The sequence below is a fragment of the Psittacula echo genome (genome assembly GCF_963264785.1).
Source record: "Psittacula echo genome assembly, chromosome: 1".
Classification (NCBI taxonomy): Eukaryota; Metazoa; Chordata; class Aves; order Psittaciformes; family Psittacidae; genus Psittacula; species Psittacula echo.
In genome coordinates, this window is record NC_137735.1 from 117,723,454 (window position 1) to 117,745,142 (window position 21,689).

Below are 21,689 nucleotides of genomic sequence, written 5' to 3' on the forward strand. Positions count from 1 at the left end.
TTGAGCAAACTGAACACGTGAAAGATGCTCATGGCAGGGGACTTGGACTAGATAAACTTTAAAGGTTCCTTCCAACCCCAAGCATTCTGTGATTCTATATGTAGTGCCAAAGCCCTGAGTATATTGGGAGGCTGTGGCTACCATGACCATATTTTGCCAGAGCCTCTTCCTACCTGGACATCCACCACTCATTGTCCCAGGAGCTACACTTAAGTTCAAGTCCTTGTTCTTTTTTTGCACTTATTATTGGAGCTCAGCAAGGTAAGGCTAGCTGTGCAAAGGAAGGCAAGCTGGGAACCAGCAATTAGTTACACCTCATGAGCAAAGTATATAGTCCCACAGCAACCTCATGAGCAAGGTGCACAATCTCACAGCATCTAACAAAGAAGACCAGAGCTGTTTTGGTGACTGCAATAAGGGCTGCCCAACCATCCAGTGACAGATGTCCCCTGAGGAGGCAGGTCCAAAGTCAAGCTCATCTATGAAGTCAATAAGATAACTCCAGGTACAAAACTAGGCACAGCATACCCACAACACAGCTAGGACTGGGGCTTCAGCTTAAATACAGCTGTTGGGTCAATGAGTGAAGGCAGCATGGCTGGAGAACATGGATGAGCCTGGTCAGGGCAATCAGAGCCTGCTGGTGTGCTCAAGGCCGAGAATCTGGTGTGTTGCCACATATAGAGATTGCAGAAGTTCCCAGTCACTCCAACAGCCTTGTTTGCAGGCTTGTATGGGGGTAATAAATGAGTTTCTTCCCTGAGGACACTCTTGGCTCCAGGCTGAACAGGCAGTTCAGGCATAAACAAGATGCCTTTTACTAGGTACATAGGCATGGAGTAAAATATTCACCATCACTTGAGTGAATTAGAAGCCCAAAAGTTATTTTCCAAGACCTTGAAAGGCACATTTCTGATAATGTTTTGACATGTGAATATGTGACAAGTCATTGACAGTGGCTGTCAGGAGAAGGATATCATGGTCACTGATAAAGCAAACAACTTCTTCTCTTCACCTGACTTTAAATCAAAATGTCATGGGCTATCACCTGTACATCTATTCCCTACCTATGTGAAAGAATGACCCTCATGGGTTCCTTAGAAAAATCAGCAATCTGAAGCAGAACAAACCTCTGGTGGGTCTGGATGTAGGGGACATGAGGATGCAGGGTCACATATGTGCTCAGAAATAGCCTTGCACATTCATCAACATTCACATGCCTTAAAAAACCTTCTACTAAATCCTAGAAAGAGTGAAGAGCCAAAAGGTGAATGGACAAAAGCAGGAAAGCCTCAACAAAACTCTTTTACAGAAGATGTGGGTCTTTCTAACATGATCATCCTGTTTATACTGTTTTCTTACACCAGGTACTCTCAGGGTTATCCAATGATTGTGTTGTGTTAAAACTTCCATAATAAATGTGAAGATTTAACAGCTAAAACACAGCATAAAACTGTAAAACCTTTCCATTCATGACCAAAGTTATTACAAATGTGTGATGCTCAGCTCTGGAAACAAGAAGGTCTTGTCCCTCTTTCACGAGATAGGAATAGGAACAATGGATTTTGCTATACTGCAACTGACTAACCATATTATCAAAGTTATCTATGGGACAGGAACATGACCTAAATTATAGTGTTGCTCACTGGTAGTGCTGTAGCTAAGTTTGTGTCAGCAGTTCTATGCAAAACCATCTTTTCCACTTAAAAATTATTACTCTGCTAAAGCTTGTAATCAGATCTTATTTCCAGACCAAGTTTTTTTCTCTTCTGAAAATTAAAAATAATCCATGTATCTTCATCGAAACTTCAGTGTATAGCAAGAGTGACATGCAGGCACACATGCAAGCACACATAATTTTTGAGAAAATGGTGAAAACAATGATAGTATAATTTGATAAAATTCAAATTGTGGGTCAGCTAATGTCAGCAGACCTTAGGACCTGAATGTCTATTTTTGTATTGATGGCTCAGGTTATAATAAAGAGACTAAGCTGCATCTGTATTATTAAGAAAAATCATGCCATTTTCAAGGTCTGGACCAACTATTATGACTTAACCCCATCTCTACTATGTGACTATCTTACCCCACGAAACAGAGTGACTTCATTTAAACTCTCTATTGAGAGTGTTAAGTACTAAGCTATGGCTAGTAATTGTTCAGTTCAGGCTAGAATCATGAAAAATCCCATTCTAACAAATTAATACTATAAGGAATGTCTTGTCAGTGCCAGGGGCACTATGTGATTTACTGGTGGAGGTAGAGCCTTAAGGGGAGATAAGTCATCCATTTGTTTATATACCATAGTTTTAAGTGAAGTGACATTAACATTTTGCATTGATCTATCCAAATATTGACAATTACCTGGCTTGCTATCTGAATGCTTTCTTATCTTTTTCTTCTCAGTCAGTTGCAATACTTTCTTCGGCCCTTTATGACAAAGTTTAACTCTGTGTTTTTATATCTTTGAACAGCTTATAACATGGAGTTTTTATCTGACTGAGTTTTGAGGAGAAAAAAAGAAATTATAATCCAGCATTTGAAGAGAGAAGGAAAGAATTTTCTTCTAGCTTTGCTTTGCATCAGTATTTCAAGAGGAGGAGCATCTTTGAAAATACTATTCTGTTTTGTATTATGATGTACCTATATAAACAAAAATAATTTTAAATATTAAGAAAATATGAAAAAGACTACTGGGAAGCTAAAGGGATAGTCGTTGATTTCAGGTTTTGGTCCAAATCAGGTTGCCATTTAACAAACAGACATGCATACGTATAAATGTGCAGATACATAATTATCCAAATACAATTGCTAAGTGGTTAATGAGGTTCAAAAACCACAAATAGGTAAAGAAAAAAGAGTCAGGCTAAGCAGGCAGAGATCTAAAATCTATGGGAGGGAAAAAGAATACTTGGAAAGTGGTGTATTCTCCTTAATCAGAACAGGATTAGGGAAATATTGCTCCATCTTGTCCCTTCTTGGGTTGAATGGAGAGAAAATTAGACTTTGAAGCACTCATGTGTCAATTCAAAATAAGCCTATGAAGATTGTGACACAAAAATCTCTTGAATTGCTTCTGTCCTTTTTAATGTGTATAACTTATGCAATTATATATGAAATCTATTGAAAAGTTTTGCTTGACTAAAACAAAGAGTCAGTGTGACTCAGGTGATGATCTAATGGAAGCAGAGGACTGTCTTCTAAAGTTTGATTTGACTTTCAAAAAATTCCTATTTTATTTTTTTTTATTATTATGTTTTTTAAAGGTGGTAAGAAAATGGAAAATACCTTTGGTGGAATAGAACATGACTGTTTCCAGTCTTGCACATCTCATTTTGCTTGGCTCTATTTCTGTGACATTTCTTTTGCAGACATTGTGCTGAATGATCAGTTAAGAGAAGTCTACAGAGAAAACTGTTGGACAAAATAATCTTCAGACAGTTTACGTAAAGTAAGGATATTACTTCATTTAGGAGACTGACTATCTCCCTGACTGGTGTTCCAAGGGCATCAAAACATGTCTAATGTCATTCTAGGTTGCTTAGATGTGCCTGGCCTCCAGCCACTACTTCAGGACAGAACAGGTTTCTTCAAGATCCTGTGCCATAGCAGCTAGCCCCACTTGGATGTGCTGTAGTGTCCATGGCACATCAGACAGTGGTAGATATCTTTGCATCACCAGCTCACTGAAGCCCCTTGAAAACAGGCAATTGCCAAAATGCAGATGCCTTGTTATTAGGCACTGTGGGGTACTGTGCTTTGTCATCAGCTGCCACCTGAAAAGCGACAGGTCTTCATGTCATTTCTCATAACTTATACACATGACAGTTAAGGAGTTGAACCACTTCCTAGGCTCTATAACTCTATATACTAGAGCCTCATTGACCTTGAAGAATGCTTGGCCTACTGACGCACATGTAGACACCTATGTCTGCTGTCTCTCAGGACCAAAGTGTCTGAAACCATCTATAAAAGAGGTGGTCTGTATCACACAGAGAAATGGAGATAATCTTCATATAAGATGGTGCGATATACGGAATAAATATATTTTTTAATGGGAATTTTTATTTCGTGAGATGTTGCTAGCAGTGCTATGCAGCCCATAATAAAACATTAGTAGAGTTTCTCAACACTGCATAATTCCTAAGACAAAAGGTATTGGATACAACATGAGGTAAATCCATCCTGGACGTCATTATGATGAATAAAGACAAGTTAATCACTGGATTGGAATCTGTGGTTGCCAAAGCTGACCATTTAATATGGTTAAAAGCATATTTCCAGCCAGTATTTCAGAGAAGCTAAATGTCCCAAAACAGGAAAAGGATGAGAAAATTTTTCTGGGAGAAAAATATTAGAAGAAAAATAGGAATACTTATAATAAAAAGAATTTAAGAGATTGTCCTCAAATATCTTAACCCCCCTGAGTTTACAAAAAAAAGAAAAAGACCAATTTTAGCCATAAGCTTTCTTGTTTCAGTAGAAAAGTGAAATTCAATTAGAAGTTAAAATTAAAAGAAAAAGCGTGAGACATGAAGAACAGAGAAATATAAAGTATATACAATGGTGTCTCTGTATAAGGCAAAAATAAAACTAAGTTGCACTGAAGGTATCAGTGACAGATCCACAGATAACATGGCTGAAGACAGTTGAAAGAAGCTGAAGCTTATGATGAGGGAAATGAATTCTGGTAACTTTATAGAGCTACAAATAAACAGAAGACAATGGGTAGAAATTATTATTATTATGCAAAAAAACCCTAATTTTTGTCTCTTTATATATATATAAAAAAAATGACTCTTTCATACCATTTTTTTTCTTTTCTTTAATATATAGAGATATATATAAAGAGACAAATATATATAATATATATTTATATATGTAAAAAATAAAAAAATCATTTTTGTTTCATATATCTTTATACATATTTTATATATATCTATATATCTTTGTGTATATATAGACAAATTAATATATATATTTATATATGTAAAAAATAAAAAAAAAATCATTTCTGTCCCTTTATATATATACAAAGATATATAGATAGATATATTTGTCTCTTTTTATATATATATATATATATATAAGGACACTGTCACCTATGGAGACACCGTCACCCCTTGGGACAACATCAGTTATGGTGACGCTGTCACCCATGGGGCCCCCAGCACTTAGTGGGACACCAGCACCTCTTGGAACACCGTGGTATGTCTCTCTATATATAGAGAGACAGACAAAAATGGTACATTGAAAAATGTAGGATTTGAGGATTATGTATGGAATGTATGGAATAAGGGGTGGATACTGTCCTGCGTTCAGCTGTAACAGTTATTTTTCTTCTTCCTAGTATCTAGTGCAGTGCTGTGTTTTTGACTTTCAGCCTGGGAACAATGCTGATAACACACCAATGGTTTTAGTTGTTGCTAAGTAATGCTTACCTTAATCAAGGACTTTTCAGTCTCATGCTCTGCCAGTGAGGAGGGGCACAAGAAGTTGGGAGAGAGCAGAGACAAGACACCTGACCCAAACTAGCCAAAGGGGTATTGCATACCACAGCATGTCATGCCCAGTATACAAACTGGGGGAGTTAGCCGGAAGGCCCAGATCGCTGCTTGGGTTGGGCTGGGTGTCGATCAGTGAGTGATGAGCAGTTGCATTGTGCATCACTTGTGTTTATTGTAGGTTTTTGTTACCTTCCCCTTTTAGTTTTATATTCTCTTCCCTTGTTATTTCCCTTACCATTATTATTATTGCTGGTAGCAGCAGTGGGTTTGTGTTATGCCTTAGTTACTGGACTGTTCTTATCTCAAACCATGGGAGTTACATTCTTTCAATTCTTCTCCCCATCCCTCTGGGAGCGGGATGGGTGGTGGGGGAAAGGGGCAGAGTGACCAAGAGGCTGTGTGGTGCTGAGTTACCAGCAGTGCTTAAGCCACGACACCTGGGAACAAGTCCTCTTCTTCTGGGTACTGCCTGGAAGAATAACAAGGATGAAAACTAATAAATAAGACTCACTCAACTGGCAGTCTAAATTATGCCAGTTGCCATACCAAGACGCAACTTTCGTCCCACAGATAGGAAAGTTATGAGTACCCATCAAAACTGGCCATATCCTCAAACCAGCCTGGGCAAAAATTAATAGATTCTTGCACTAAACTAGAGACCTCCCAAGCTTTCCATGTCTTGACCATGGTTATATGTTTTCTGGCAAAAAGTAGGCAAAGGTGTTTTGTTGAACTCAGTATAGTTGTAACAGGATGAAGTTCAGTGGTTTGTGTTATACAGCATGTTGGGCTACACGATGCAACATCCCGTTTGACCTTAAAAAATAGTAATCTGAAAGCAGGCAGACATTGCTAATGCTTAGATTAGGGGAAAGTGTTTAGCACCCAATGATTTTCAAAGGAGGTATATGTTGATACAACATTAGTATATGCAAACAATAGGCAGTAAGCTAGCCAAGTCTGCCAAATTCACCTCTTTCTTTTCCTATAGATTAACTATACTGTTTAAAAAAAGAGCTGCTACTATAATTTTTACCTGTAACCACAACTTTCCTACAAACTCAACAACTCCTTGAAATCTTACAGTCTTTACATTAGCAATCATTTAAATTGGTTCATGTTCCAGGGCCACCTGCCTTTCTTTTATACATGGATCAGCATGTTTTAAATACTTTAATTCAATATGCAGTATATACATAGGAATCTGTTTTAAAAACAGTATTTTGCCTTCATCTGTGCAGCTGTTATCATAAAAGAGGTTTGATCAAAGAGTTTTGAATCAACTGAAAGGAATTTTGCCATTGACAATTCAAGTAAAATTAACAGCAGTATTGTGCAAAAACAGTCTGAAAAACAGTGGAGAGGAGGCTAAACAGTATTAGAATATGGACACTGTCAAGTTTGAGGCAAAACAGTGAACAATTTTTTTAGAATGACAAAAACAAGGATTCATGCACAACTAAAATATGTGTTGCGGTCTGCTAATAGGTTGTACCACTATTACCATTTTTGTAAATTTTCAAAGCTGTTATTTCCTTTTTAGGAGAGAGGGAAAAAAGGATTTGGATTACCACAAATTTTGTAATGCTTATAGTATGTGTTCTAACACTTTCCATTTAGCATGGAAGTGCAGTGTAGAGGCTGAATAAATAAAATATCAATTTGGAGGGATGGAATTTTTCAGATGAAAAAATAATAAGCACCTACAGCCTTCAGAATCTGGAACTGAATTGTTTTTAGTGGAACTCATTTGATAGGAGTCAGCCTTAAGTGATATTTTCAATATGCTGCAGGACTTCACAAAAACATTGAACTAATTATTACTAGAGATTGAGTTGATATCATATTTTTGTTTATTCAGTATATATAGGCTATCAGCCTATATATTCACTATTTAGAGATATGGAAATCATAATGCGTAAACACTATACTACTACTTTATAATTATGTGGCTTGCTGCATGGTGCCCATGGAATGTCCTTTTTCCTTAATGGAGATTTCTTTACCTCCTGTTGCAGGTAGCCAATTAAACTGTATTAACCTTCATTTAATCTTGAGAGTTGTATTTAATTTAAATTATGAGTGATTGGTGCAAAACCTCATTACTCATTTTGTGTGGCAATGTGAAAATTTCCACAAGCACTTTTTCTGGAGCTATATGCTCCTAAGATCCAGATCTCCTACTCCTAATTTTTGGCACCCAAATGGCTTGGTTTTTAGTGTACACACCTGGTAAGATGACTTAAGACTAGAAAAAAGCAGTTGATGTAGATAATATCTGTTAGGTTTTAGTAACTTAAATCTTTTGGGAAAAAGAGGATTAAAAGCAAAAAGGATTGGGAAAAGTTTCCATTCCTTCAGTGCATAAGTCATAAAGAAGGTGTTTTTTACAGGAGAGAAAAAGCAGAAAGGGTGTCAGTTCTGAGTGAAGAGAGAAAACTAATGCTGTAACTTGACAATATCTGAATGCTAGAACTAGCGACTACAAAGTGATACACAGGTGCAGTGATCTCTGCTTTCAGATTTTTTCACTGTAACCTATCAGACTTCTTGGCCATCTCCAGCCATGAAAATATGAATCAGCAAGAAAGGAGCTTTGAAACAAATAAAAGGAATATTTATGTTCATGTCTCACAAGCTGAAGAAAACTAGATGAGAATAGGTTTTGATCATATTTTGCATCAAAGAAAAATGAATAAATAAGTACAAAGAAGAAAATTAATTTTAGATAAAACCTACTGAGATGGCTTAATTAGGAGCACAGTTGCCATAAAGGTAAAATATCAGTTACCAGGTGTGAAGCATATTCATAACCAGTTTTCAACTTAGATGGCATAAGTGAATTTACATAGTATTTTGTGTATTCCTTGGAAATTAGCTAGACTATGTTTACATGCTGTTCAATGACTTTTGAGAGCTACAAAAAAAAAAAACCAAACCATCACCAAAAAACATGAAATAAGGCCAGAAAGACAAAATCACCCACCTGCTTTCATAGAATCATAGAATAGTTAGGGTTGGAAAGGACCTTAAGATCATCTAGTTTCAATCCCCCTGCCATGGGCAGGGACCTCACACTAAACCATACCACCCAAGGCCTCATGCAACCTGGCCTTGAACACCGCAAGGGATGAAGCATTCACAACTTCCCTGGGCAACCCATTCTAGTGCCTCACCGCCCTAACAGTAAAGAACTTCTTCCTTATATCCAGTCTAAACTTCCCCTGTTTAAGTTTTAATCCGTTGCCTCTTGTCCTATCACTACAGTCCTTAATGAAGTGTCCCTCCCAAGCATCCTTATAGCCCCCTTCAGATACTGGAAGGCTGCTATGAGGTCTCCATGCAGCCTTCTCTTCTCCAGGCTCAACAGCCCCAACTTTCTCAGCCTGTCTCCATACGGGAGGTGCTCCAGTCCCCTGATCATCCTCTTGGCCCTCCTCTGGACTTGTTCCAACAGTTCCATGTCCTTTTTATGTTGAGGACACCAGAACTGCACACAATACTCCAAGTGAGGTCTCAGGAGAGCAGAGTAGAGGGGCAGGATCACCTCCTTCGACCTGCTGGTCACGATCCTTTTGATGCAGCCCAGGATAGGTTTGGCTTTCTGGGCTGCGAGTGCACACAGCTAGCTCATGTTCATTTTCGCATCGATCACCACCCCCAAGTCCTTCTCTGCAGGGCTGCTCTGAATCTCTTCTCTGCCCAACCTATAGCTGTGCCTGGGATTGCTCCAACTCAGGTGTAGGACCTTGCACTTGCTTTCCTACCCTTTGCTGCCGAAGAAGCCATACCTCCATTTGTTGGGCTTCAGTGTCCACCTGATCTCCCATACAGAGGGAGATCTGTATCAGAGGGAGGTGAGTGCTTCATGATTCAGAACAATAAGACCAGAAAAGCATATAAAATTATGCTGAAGGGACAGTATTAAATAACAGAGTGGAAAGATTAAAAAAAATCTTATTAAAAAAAGTGAAAAAATCTATTGTTTAATATTTTATCCTTGGAAGGCACATGATTCTTCATCTCAACTATGCAATTCTTCTAGCTAATTTAAAACACTCAGCAACACAGGAATATTATGAATGAAAAAGTCTCAGCTGAATTTTATGTGACCCAAATATTTACCATATGTTAATTGCAAAAAACACCTCTGTTTAATAATATTTTTCTACAGTTTATAAATATATGCATGCTTTGTAATTCTGTTAATAGAATGAGAAAAAGAGTGCATACTGGACCTACAGAAATCAGTGTAATAAACAACTGGTGCATAAATATAACAGTGCCAAAAACATATTAAGCCTGCTCTATCCTGTATTTGTAGTCAATGTGCAGTTCTACTGTAAATATAAAACTATTTCATTTGAAAATATGAAACTATTACTAAAAGATCAAAATATGTATTAATTTATTACAATATCAAGCTTGTCCTTCAAAACAAATCTTTACTGAGAGAAAACACAACAAATGTTTTTTCCTGTGAATTTTAAAATTCTCTTTACAAATATTGTGCCCCATTGCTCAGCTTGCTGTACCTTCTTCAACAGAGCAAACCTCAGTACTTCCTTAACGGGAAAATATTTAAAAATATTTTCTTTATTCCAGTTGATCTTTTGCTGAATGCTTCTGCTTGTTGTCCCATTTGTCAAAACTACAGCTCAGCCTTTCCTTGGTCTGCAGAAACTAATGACGTATTTTTCAGATAAGAATCATATTGTGCATGAGAAACTCCATCTGGTCTTTGGTTGTCCACAGCCAGAACAACAACAACTTTGTCCACTTCTACATGTCTAGTTCTGATACCATGCACACTTCACCTACTTAGTTTAATTCACCATCATAATCCCAGTGTTTCACATTCACTTATTTGCATCATTCAGTAGTCATAACCTGTCATCAGCATGTTTCCTAGTGTGTAAATGGTTCTCCCATGATAGGAATAATGTCAGAACATTGAAAGAGTAGCTTTCACTCCCTATGGGCTGCACTGGTATTTAGCACTCTTGTCTTGAGAAACTTTGCTAATTACGTTATTGCAGAAGCACAGATCTGTAACTGTTTAGTGCCTTTCCTGTTCTCTGTGAAGGACAGTGAAGTATGCCAGGCCCTTCCCTGCTCCCAGTAACCTGCACTGACATGGAGGCCCAAATGCATCAGTAGCAGATTTTGGTGGAAGCACACATCCAAGCTCCTCTTCTTCAGGAAGCCGCTAAGCTTCTCCAGCCCAGCCACATCCTGCACCACAATTTTTCATAAAGATAGCCAGCAGATAACAAAGAAACTTAACCTCTACCCACAACAACTAAACTTAAATACAATTAAACAGACAGGACACTTTAAAATGGCTTGCACATGCTTTCTATATGCACATTTCATGTTTGTCCCCATCCAACTTTATAAGAAAGAGCTTGCCTCCCATAAAAAGGGAAGACATCCACCATTTAGAGATAAGGGAAGGTTTTCATGGAAATATTAAGACCCACTTTAAACAGTTACTGTCTTAATGCATTATTTTTTGGCATTGCCTGGTGAAAATAATGTCTTATCCAAGCCTTAAGATGCATTCTTGAACTACTTCCATGGAATAAGAAACAGACAACGTAAAGCTGAGTAGTTCCAGATTCTGAAAAGTGGGAGAAAGCTGTAAGTGCAAAAATGAACAAATGTATAAAGTGAGTTTACAGTAACTGCTGAAAAGCCCTTTCTGGGATGTGTTTTTATTAAGCAAATGTACATTCAGTCATCAAAGAAAATCTCCAGACCAAATAAATTCCAATGCTTTGCAGAAGAAACTTTAAACTCAGTATTTAGTGCTGTGGAAAAGGTTATAATTTAAAGATAATCCTGCATCTCTGATTCTGATTATTAAGCTAAAACTTTTATTAAGGATGCTTTACTGTGGACATAAGATAGTTAAAGAAAAAGGCAGAAAAAATAAATGAGTCACTTGGCTGAAGAAGCCCAGCAGCATTGAGGTCTGAGTGCTATTTGTTAGCTCATGTCTAGCAGCATAAAATAAGTTGGAAAACAAAAGTCTGTTTGTAATTCATTTTACAATCTAAAGTATTTTCCCTCTAAAATACAAAAAAAATCTTGTATAAGGTTATGGCTAGTGGTCTAAACTTTCTCAGGTCTTGTGAAACACTGACCATTCTTTCATCCCACAGGAATAACAGATGGGTTGTCCTTGTACAAAATATGGTATCCACCTGCACTTCATTAGAGAGCTGCATTTTTGTACATGCCACACCACAAGATCACCATGATGACATAGCAGCTTCAGAGAACAGCGTGACTAGGGCTTTTTTTTTCTCTTGTAACACAGAGGATCTGGCAGACTTGTACCTCCTGACACTGTTTACAGCATATATTGGTCGATACAGTCCCTTATTGCATCTGCTCTGGGAATTGAGGAAAACAGCTTCAAGGCAGTAAGGTAAGTGCTGCTGCATGTTTTAACTGTAATATTCAGCTATTTAAAAGTGGCTGTAATGTGAACGTGAAAACATGTCAGGATAAGTTTGCCAATTTGTAAATTGAACACAAATCAACAGTTGCTTAGTGGATTCACTTTCTCTGTTTCCTTAAAACCTCACATATTTTGCGCATCAGCATTGGACTGTTGCATTTTTTTTACAGTCTGTTTGTTCTGTTTCAAAAGAAGAGTTGATGTACAGTCCAAAGACATTTTTAAGAATACTCATTGCTCACTTATTCATTCATAATTTGTTAAATCATTTTGTTTCATATACAAGAAAAGGTATTCTGATATTTAAATAATTATTCAAGTGAACAATGAGAGGAAAGTGATAGGTATTTTGAAATTTTGTGTTAAATTTAAAGCACATTTTAAGTACACTCTTGAAACTTTAAGGTATATTTAGCTTAAGGCTGATTGAATGATATGTTCATTTTTATTTTGTTTCACAACAACTTTAGCATTAAAGTGGCATAGAGTAGCTCCAAGATAGTTTGAATAGTTTGCCTATATTATAGTAATAATTTTCCACAATCAGGGATTTGTCATTTAGTATATTTTGGCAAGTTGCCTGAGCAACTTCAAAAATATTTTCACAGGTATTTTACAGCATAACTGGTTAGAACAAACACAGGCAATTAATTCAAGCATGTTTATGTTACAAGAGAAATGTCTAAGAATGTATTTTGATTTTACCTTTTGGATTCATACAGTTCAATGTAACAAACAAGTATGTATGCCCAATCTATTTACATTTTGCACTTCTGACACAGAAACATTTAGATACATGAATGAGAAATCCATGAATAAAACAAGTTAACCATACTACATATGTACTTTACTGTGCTCTTTTATGTTACTCATATGCCTTTGCACTACTGAATTGTCACCCACATTTTAAAATGTTGCTGATAAAATAATTCAAAACACTTGATATTTAACTTTTTTAATTTCTTCCAAGGTTCTGCAGAGCAGTTAAACATAGTATATTGCTTAAAAGAACTGTCAACCTATGATATCAATAATAAAATTTAGCATTAAAAATATAATTTGAAACTAGAATAATAATAGAATTTAAATTTAAAATAGTATGTTTATGCTACTTTATCAGAAAGACTATAAAATGGTACAGATGTCTAAAAATGTCATTGTGAGGCCAGAGTGTAGTCTAAGATGTTCATTACATTATACTTTGAATACAGAAGCAGTAGTCCCTCATCTTTAATGTTTAGTACCTAAACAGGACCAGATTTTGAGCTGAATTGGATCACTGTAGTGTCTTTGCTTTCAGCAGAGCTGTACTTATTTATACCAGCAGGGGACTGAAGGTTGAGTTTGCATGTTCTCATGCAGCAGTGAAGAACAGACAAAGGAAATTATACTGATAACTCATATTTCAATGATCACTATATTCTCTGTTTTGTGATGTAATGGGAGCAACACCATGGTAAAGTCATATCCCCCTTATTCAGGGAACAGCAGCTCAATATGTAGCAGAGAGACTTTGTGGGTAACTGACTGGAGATAACACGAAAACATTTTTCAGAAATTTTGTGCTGTACTGTATGAGATCAATAGGCCCTGCCCACAGGTACTTCAGTTGAAATTACTAGCTAAATTATTAGCTAACCATAATGTGATGTGGCTTTTAGCAAGTCAATAAAAGCACGGAAATTTAGAATTAAGGAAGACTATCTAGCTATGGTCCTGCGTTTTACCACTATGTACTCTGTATAACACTAAACAATGACAATAGCAAGACAAACTTTGCTGGAAGATTGCCCAGATCTGAGATTAGTGTCTGGTGGTCTGTTTACAGGCTTTGCGTGCTTTCTGAAATTACTTGAGAATAAGAAGTTTCTAAGGATTTTCCTTATCATCTCACTCTCAGAACAGTAGTTTTCAACACAACAGCTATCTAGGTAGTAAGAAGTAAAAGCAAGGCACTGATCTTCACATATTAGCATCTTATGGAGTATCTGATGAGAAATGCCCTTAAAAAGTAAGGTGAGATGACTCATACTGGATCACAGCAAAACAGCTCCAAGGACACTGAACATTCTTTTACTGTTATGTGAACTGGGAGACCAACTACATGAAGCGAGAGCTTTATGGCTCTATTGAATTAGAATGGTTCTGCAATATGATCAGTGCATTTATTGTTATATATAGAGTTTACAGGAACACTTACACCATCTCAAATTCAGTCATTTCAGATCTATGGTAAATAGAGTATACTCATGCAAGCACAGGCAGTGCTGATTGTTTGACATGTCCAGGAGAATATGCTATGTATTTTTATTAGTTTGTTCTTTAGGTGAATATGAAAATTAGTGGATCATGCTTTACTGGATGTGATCCATGAGAAGACATTTCAAGGTACAAGCATCTTAACAACACACTATACAGTACAACATTACCCTCAGTTTCTAACTTCCCTGGCTTTTTAAAACTTCGGTAATTTCACCATGTGTTATTTTTATATGAAGCAATTTAGCATATTAGGAATGCTTGATACCATTTATATTGCAGAACAGCCTCTGACCATGACCTTCAGCAAAACTCTTCTGTGCCAAGTTTAAATACCTTGGATTTTATCATCCTTCTTGTGACTTAATGAATGAATTCAGGAAGATGTAAAGTACAGTTTACTTACAACAGCAGAATGGCCTGTAGTTTTCCATTACAAAAGCAGATTATAACAAGATAGGGACTGCAAGTTTATAGTAGTAACAATGTGATATTAACAAACTAATATATTTTTACCTTAATTAATAGTTTTAGACAGGAAGCCTTAATTCATTTTTATTTGTAATGCTTAGATGGTGAAATATCAAATATTGCTGAAAGAGGAAAATAAATAAAGTTTTAACTTTTTTATTTCATTTTACCATACAGGTACAAGACACATTGCAAAGATGACTTTAAACTCCCTACCCGTCTTTCTGTTATTGATTAGTGGCATTTTTTGCCAATATGACTATGGTCCTGCAGATGATTATGGTTATGATCCTTTTGGGCCATCTGCCGCAGTCTGTGCCCCAGAATGTAATTGTCCACTAAGCTACCCTACAGCCATGTATTGTGACAATCTTAAACTGAAAACCATTCCGATTGTACCAAGTGGAATAAAATACCTTTATCTTCGAAACAATATGATTGAGGGCATTGAAGAGAACACATTTGATAATGTAACAGACCTACAGTGGCTGATCCTAGACCACAACCATTTGGAAAATTCAAAAATTAAGGGAAGAGTCTTCTCTAAACTAAAGAATCTGAAAAAACTTCACATTAACTACAACAATTTGACTGAAGCTGTTGGACCACTCCCCAAAACTCTGGATGACCTGCAATTAAGTCACAACAAGATCACAAAAGTCAATCCTGGTGCACTTGAGGGGCTAGTGAATCTGACTGTCATTCACCTCCAGAACAACCAGCTGAAAGCAGATTCTATTTCTGGGGCCTTTAAAGGCCTGAATTCACTTTTGTACCTTGACTTAAGCTTCAACCGACTTACAAAGCTACCAACAGGACTGCCTCACTCCTTACTCATGCTATATTTTGATAATAACCAGATCTCAAATGTTCCTGATGAATACTTCCAAGGTTTTAAAGCCCTGCAATATTTACGGTTATCCCACAATAAATTAACAGATTCTGGAATACCAGGCAATGTCTTCAACATCACATCACTGGTTGAGTTGGATCTCTCTTTCAATCAGCTGAAGAGCATTCCAACTGTCAGTGAGAATCTCGAAAACTTCTACCTCCAAGTCAACAAAATTAACAGTGAGTTAAATTTGGGTATTTTCATTAGTATTTGCCACAGTCTAGACACTGATGGTCAATGCAAGTATCTAAAAAGGTAGATCAAGCAGTATGAAGAAATGTTACTGGTTAGATTGTTTAGTACACTGACATTTCTCTGTTGTCCACATTAATGTTATCAGACAGACACTAAGCTGTTTAAATTATCCTTAAAGAGAGAAATTTCTGTCCTCATACTACTATGTGTATTATTGGGCAAAATCTCATGTAAATTGGAGTAAATCCATAGAAGACAATGGAGTTTTATTATACAACTGAGGAATAAACATTGGGAAAGGATTGATCAGTGTGGAAGATGTCCAGAATTAATAAGTCAGCAAAAAGAGAAGTGAAGCATCAGTGAAGCATCTGACTATGGCATGTGTAACACTTCAGGAGGCTGATAGAGAAAGTGCTGGAGGGAGGAAAGAGGGAGAAGACAACAGATTCATAAGGTATCAGGCACAAGGCACAGTGGAAAAGATACAACAAAGTAGCTGCTTTTCTCTCTTTCCTCTCATCTTTCATGCAGAATTGCTCCAAACCCATCTTGAAATCCAAACACCTGCCTCTGCTTTTTTTACTTTTCATTCCCATTTCACACATGGTATCATCATGTGGCAAGCTTTTCTCCAGTCATGATTCGAAAAAATGTTTCTCCGGAAATCAATAAATCACAGCTTGCATGAGATCATGGAGGTTTTTAGTGAGATGGATTTTACAAGGTTGTCCTTATCCTGAGGTGGGAAAGAGGTGTTGGAGAGCTGCAGAGGCCTCAACATCATGTCAGAAGCTCTCCAGCTGCACCTCTGTCAGTGATGGTCTCTGATAAAGAGGCAGATATGTCAGATATAGCGGTGTTTCTGCAGGAGGACTTACATTATCTTGCCAGCTGTCATAAAGCAAACCATAAACCCCTCTCTTCTGCTTGCCTGGTTGCACCTATCAGGGTTTTAGAATGTCAGTGTTAGCTATTCCATGCACAGCTAACTCCATACTGATGTAGCCTTTAAAAGACAAATCTCAATCCCTTGTTTTGCTGAGGGAAAAAAAAAAAAAAATGTTAGTATTTCTCTCCTAAGGCACCATATACAGTGACCTGGAGAACTCTATCAGATACTCCTTCTCTCCTAAAAGAGCTAACAATGATGTTTAATTTCTCATGAGATATATAAGGCAATTTTACACACTTAAAGTAGTTGTTCTGAGCCACCTGCAAGATACACACATACTGAAGTTTGCTTTCCATTCACATTTTCAAGGGCTTCCAAGTCAAAGACTGAGACAACAATTTTGCAATGAAAGCCGTACTTCCAGAGTAGTGGTCAGCAGCAGAGCGTGTGCTACCCTATGGACTCATGCAAGCTAACATAAGACCATGAATGGTTTATAAAAGCCTTTGATTTTTCCATACCTTAAACCTGAACTGTAACTTCAAACAGAATCTTCTTTTTTAAATGTTTCTTATTAGTAGTAATTTAAGGGTGGAATTTTTTGTTTAATGACAACAGTGGTTTGCTACCATGTTTTAAGATGCCGTTAGGATTATGCACAGACACATGCACACACACGCATACACACACACAGAGGCTTGTTTTACAGACTCCTTAAGGTAAAAAGAAACTCTGTAGGATGGAAAAAAGTGCAGGAATCAAAGAGAATCAGTGATACAAGAGCATCAAAGGCAGACTTCGCCATATTTCATTTGTAATTGTAGGGGATTAAGGAGAGAGTTGTTGCTTCCACATGAAACCCCAGTAAGAAGACACCATGTGAATGAAGGATAACAAGGGGGAATGTGAAAATGTTCCGCAGAACAGTTAAGAGGCCACGTATTCTACTCCAGTCCATTGCCTGGATCAGTACCTATACCATAAATCATACTTATTCTAAACCAGAGTTAGTTATGGAGGTTCTTTGTGGTTTTTCATCTGGCTCATTCCACCAGCCCAAAAAGGATATTTTTATAATGGCCTGTGCAAAAATGACTAATGTACGTTTACTGTGGAACCACAAAACAGCAAAGATGACTATGGGACTTCAGATCCCATTAGGATTGCCCACTATATTGCACACCTGAACTAGGAAACTTTGCACAATTAATCTTCCTCTCAGCTAAAGGCTACTTACACTGCTGGTGTAAAAGGGGTAGACTCTCACATAAGCATATAGTAAAAATTTAATTCTGTCTGAGATATGTGTTTCTATGCTCCCATTTTGCTCTATAGTCATGGAAGAGAGGAGAGGAGAGGAGAGGAGAGGAGAGGAGAGGAGAGGAGAGGAGAGGAGAGGAGAGGAGAGGAGAGATGTCTTTTCCTGTTTCCACCCACACACACACCAGATATTTCAAATATTCAGGTAGCTTATTAGAATATTTGAATTTCTTATGGCAACAGACACTTTCAGTGAGAAAGTAATTGTTCAGATGAAAAATCCAGTTTTCATTCAATCCTTATTATCCTCAGTGTCTAGTTCATGCAGGAATTCTGTGCTGGGAAAATATGAATGCTACACTAGTGGGAAAATTCCAGTTACACTGCCTCTGAACTTGAATATTAGAAAATCAGGAAGAGATTTTAACGCCTGCAACATTAGTAAGTGTAATAAAGGAGGAAGTAAACTACTGACATATTTTATGCAACCGTGCTGTAGTCTCACAGACTGCAGCTTCCACACAGACCATGTAAGTAACAGTACATTAAGTACATTTACCAGATCCACTTATTTTCTGCAAGTAGAAACTGAAATTAGAAAACAAAAATTTTTAATACGCTTCTAACAACTGAAAATTATGTGAGCTATGTAAAAATTTAATACCCAAATGAAAACAGCACGCATGAAATACTGGGGCCAAATCCCTCTGAAGTCTATGATAGAGTTCTTTTGACTTCTGTGAGGACTAGATCCGTATTCACTTCCAAAGTGGTTTCAGTTTCAAAAAGTAATCAGCACAGATTAGTATTTTGGGAACACAGAAAAATTCTGTGGTTTACATGCACAAAGTTTACATCCTTTGAGTAGTTAAACATCTACCCAACTTCTATAAGCATAACTTGCTTTGCAACCTAATGCTAGCATTTTTGCTGAGAAGTACCAATATGGTAAAAAAAAAAAAGTTTTTAAATGCCTAATTTTAATGAAAATTTACTTACAAGGTAGCTGTTGAATTACAAGAAAAATGGGAAGAAAAAATCTATATTAGAATTTGTGTTTATTTTAATCTCTATAAATTACACCCAACTATCTGCAGAAAACTCGATCTAAATAGTTAATGGTATAGCCAGTAAGCCAAACAAGTGAGTTCAAAGTCTCAGAAACTTATGTTTTCACTTAACAAAATTCCACACAGATCTAACCCTGTAAACATTTCTCAGATTATGTGATCCTAACTCACAGGAATCATCAGTTCACTTCAGCTGATACATTCTGAATCTGAAGAGTATCAGAATTGGTCTGCAGTCTTAAAATGATTGTAATATGGACTGCACAATAAATGTGCTATTAAGTATGCATTTTATCTCTCACCTTTCCAAAAGAAGGCTGTGCAATATACAAACCCTAGGAAATTGTTCTGATTTGCTTTAATCAAATTGGTGATCAAGGTCTAACATTTGAAATACATATTCCTTAATCCCTACTCAAAACAACTTACTTTGTGAAAGATACAATCTTTACCCATTCTTCAATATCATATCTCACTGTCCAAAAAATTACCTGAGCTCTCATACTTTATAAAGCTGCCTGTACAGATGGGCATAAATTTTTACTGTTTTCACAAGCCATATTTCATTAATGATAGCAGATTATCATAATGCCTGAAAGTATCCAATTAAAGTGGAAATATAAAGATACTTCCTCCACTTCCTTTAATACTACAATATGATGCAGGTCATCACATTTTCTTAGACACATTAAATAGTTACATAGAAAAGATATACAAGGTGGTGCTTTCAAAACTCCATGAATGACCTATGATTGGTAGTTAAAATGGCATTCAATTTTGAGAACACCACCTTGGTTTCTCAATCTATGAAGACTAGTAATTTGCAACATAAAAGCAACTGAAGATATGAAATTTGGCTGCATACTGGTGAATGGGTTCATTAAAGGAGTCCCTGTAAAATATTTTCGATGATGTGAATTCAATGGATATCAATGTCCTGAAGAAGAACAAGTCTCTCACACTGCTTTTTTACCAGTGATGGAGCTTTTCAATAGACTAATCCTCTCTGACTCAAGGGAAGCACAGGTGACAATGAAGGATTATTTTTGCAGAATTACACAGTGTGGTATGTAGGGAACATCAAGTTTATTCACATACTTTCTCTCTTGAGGATAGATCTCTGCATGATATAGGTGTATAATACGTATATTATGTGTGTTTATGTAAACTGAGTACAGAACTTCTCTACTTCACGTAGTGTCTAGTTTACAGTTAATACTGCTCATAAGATATAAGACAGTTTTACATTCAAGACTGGCTTGTTGCTGTGTGAATAAAATAATAATTCAACTGAATAGTTGCTACATATATCACTACATATAAATTATGATAAATATAAATACTTTGATAAATATTTTTTACATTTATACTCAATTTCCAATCCTGATGTTCTGGAAAGCTTCAACTGTACAATTGAAATAGAAAACTCTTCCCCAACCCCAGCCTCAAATTTCATTTCAAAAGTAGTAAATTGAAATGACACATCCAAAATAATATTTAACAAAAACACCCATTAAACAACCCGTTCTTAAGTAAAAGGCTATATCATGGTTTCAATTTCTCCAGAAACCTTTTTCTTTCCTCAATATTTTACCCTTCCATTTTAATGTACCCTTCCACAGTAGATTCCTCCCTCTGCATCTCCAGTTTTACTGGAGATTGTTGTCTCTGTTTTCTCTAAATGTCAGGTCAGACTTCCATATAAACTCTGAAGTCTTAAAAATCAAATGGGTACTGGGAGCACAGAACTTGAAAAACTCATTCTTGAAATTCTGACCTCTCACAACTAATGGAAAGAACCTCTCCTAACAGAAGGCCCTCGAGTTCCAGTAAACTCATGGAGAATTACACCAATGGACATACAAAATATTGAAAAATATTTTAATAAATTAAGGTCACATTTCCCAAATAATATAAAAAAGTAGAAAAATAATGGGTTTGCCCTATTTATCCTAATTATTAATGCTTTCTCTTATTCATGTCCCTTTTGTTTCAGAGTTCCCATTAAGCAGCTTCTGTAAGGTTGTTGGGCCAACGACCTATTCCAGGATCACACATTTGCGCTTGGATGGAAACAATATCAGTCGGGCTGACCTGCCACAAGAGATGTACAACTGCCTTCGGGTGGCTGCTGAGATATCACTGGAGTGAGATAGCTCGGAGCATCCAGATCCCTTATTGGGGGAGTAGCTACAGGAATTACATCATGATATCTCTTTAAAATTAGGATATGCCTTAAAAAAAGTGTCAATCTGCATATTATCCATGCTGTTTGTTAATATTTAGCATGCACTTGGCAACCTTGGAAATGTGTGCATATTTTTACAAACGGTTGTATTTAGGAAGCACAAGAATAACGAAATGTGGTGCAAAATGTGCCTCCATCTGGATAGGCAAGCTGATGGCAAGCATTCAGCTTCATAGAAATTGATGTTCATGCATGCAACATATGCCAGCTGGTATCAGGCTTACATGGAATAAGATGAGTTTAATCAGAGTGCTGAGCTGTATGGGCTAGCCTGTGTAAATGCAAGATTCTTCTCCAACTTTCTTAATTATTCACACTTTTTCATATTGCTATAAATCACAAAGGAAAAAAAATTAGTTAACAATCTAAGAACAATTTGTGAAAATATGCTTTCAGAGGCCATGAATATTAACTTAATGG

At 36.7% G+C, this 21,689-nt stretch overlaps 1 protein-coding gene across 1 annotated transcript; it reads left to right on the top strand.

Annotated features, from left to right (window-relative positions):
* Nucleotides 1-14,903: 14,903 nt before the first annotated feature.
* Nucleotides 14,904-21,172, top strand: LUM (lumican; the record flags this gene model as incomplete). Its single annotated transcript, XM_080632642.1, has 2 exons — nucleotides 14,904-15,780; nucleotides 21,018-21,172. 2 exons carry the CDS (start codon nucleotides 14,904-14,906, stop codon nucleotides 21,170-21,172), a joined length of 1,032 nt encoding a protein of 343 aa, XP_080488768.1.
* Nucleotides 21,173-21,689: the final 517 nt, after the last annotated feature.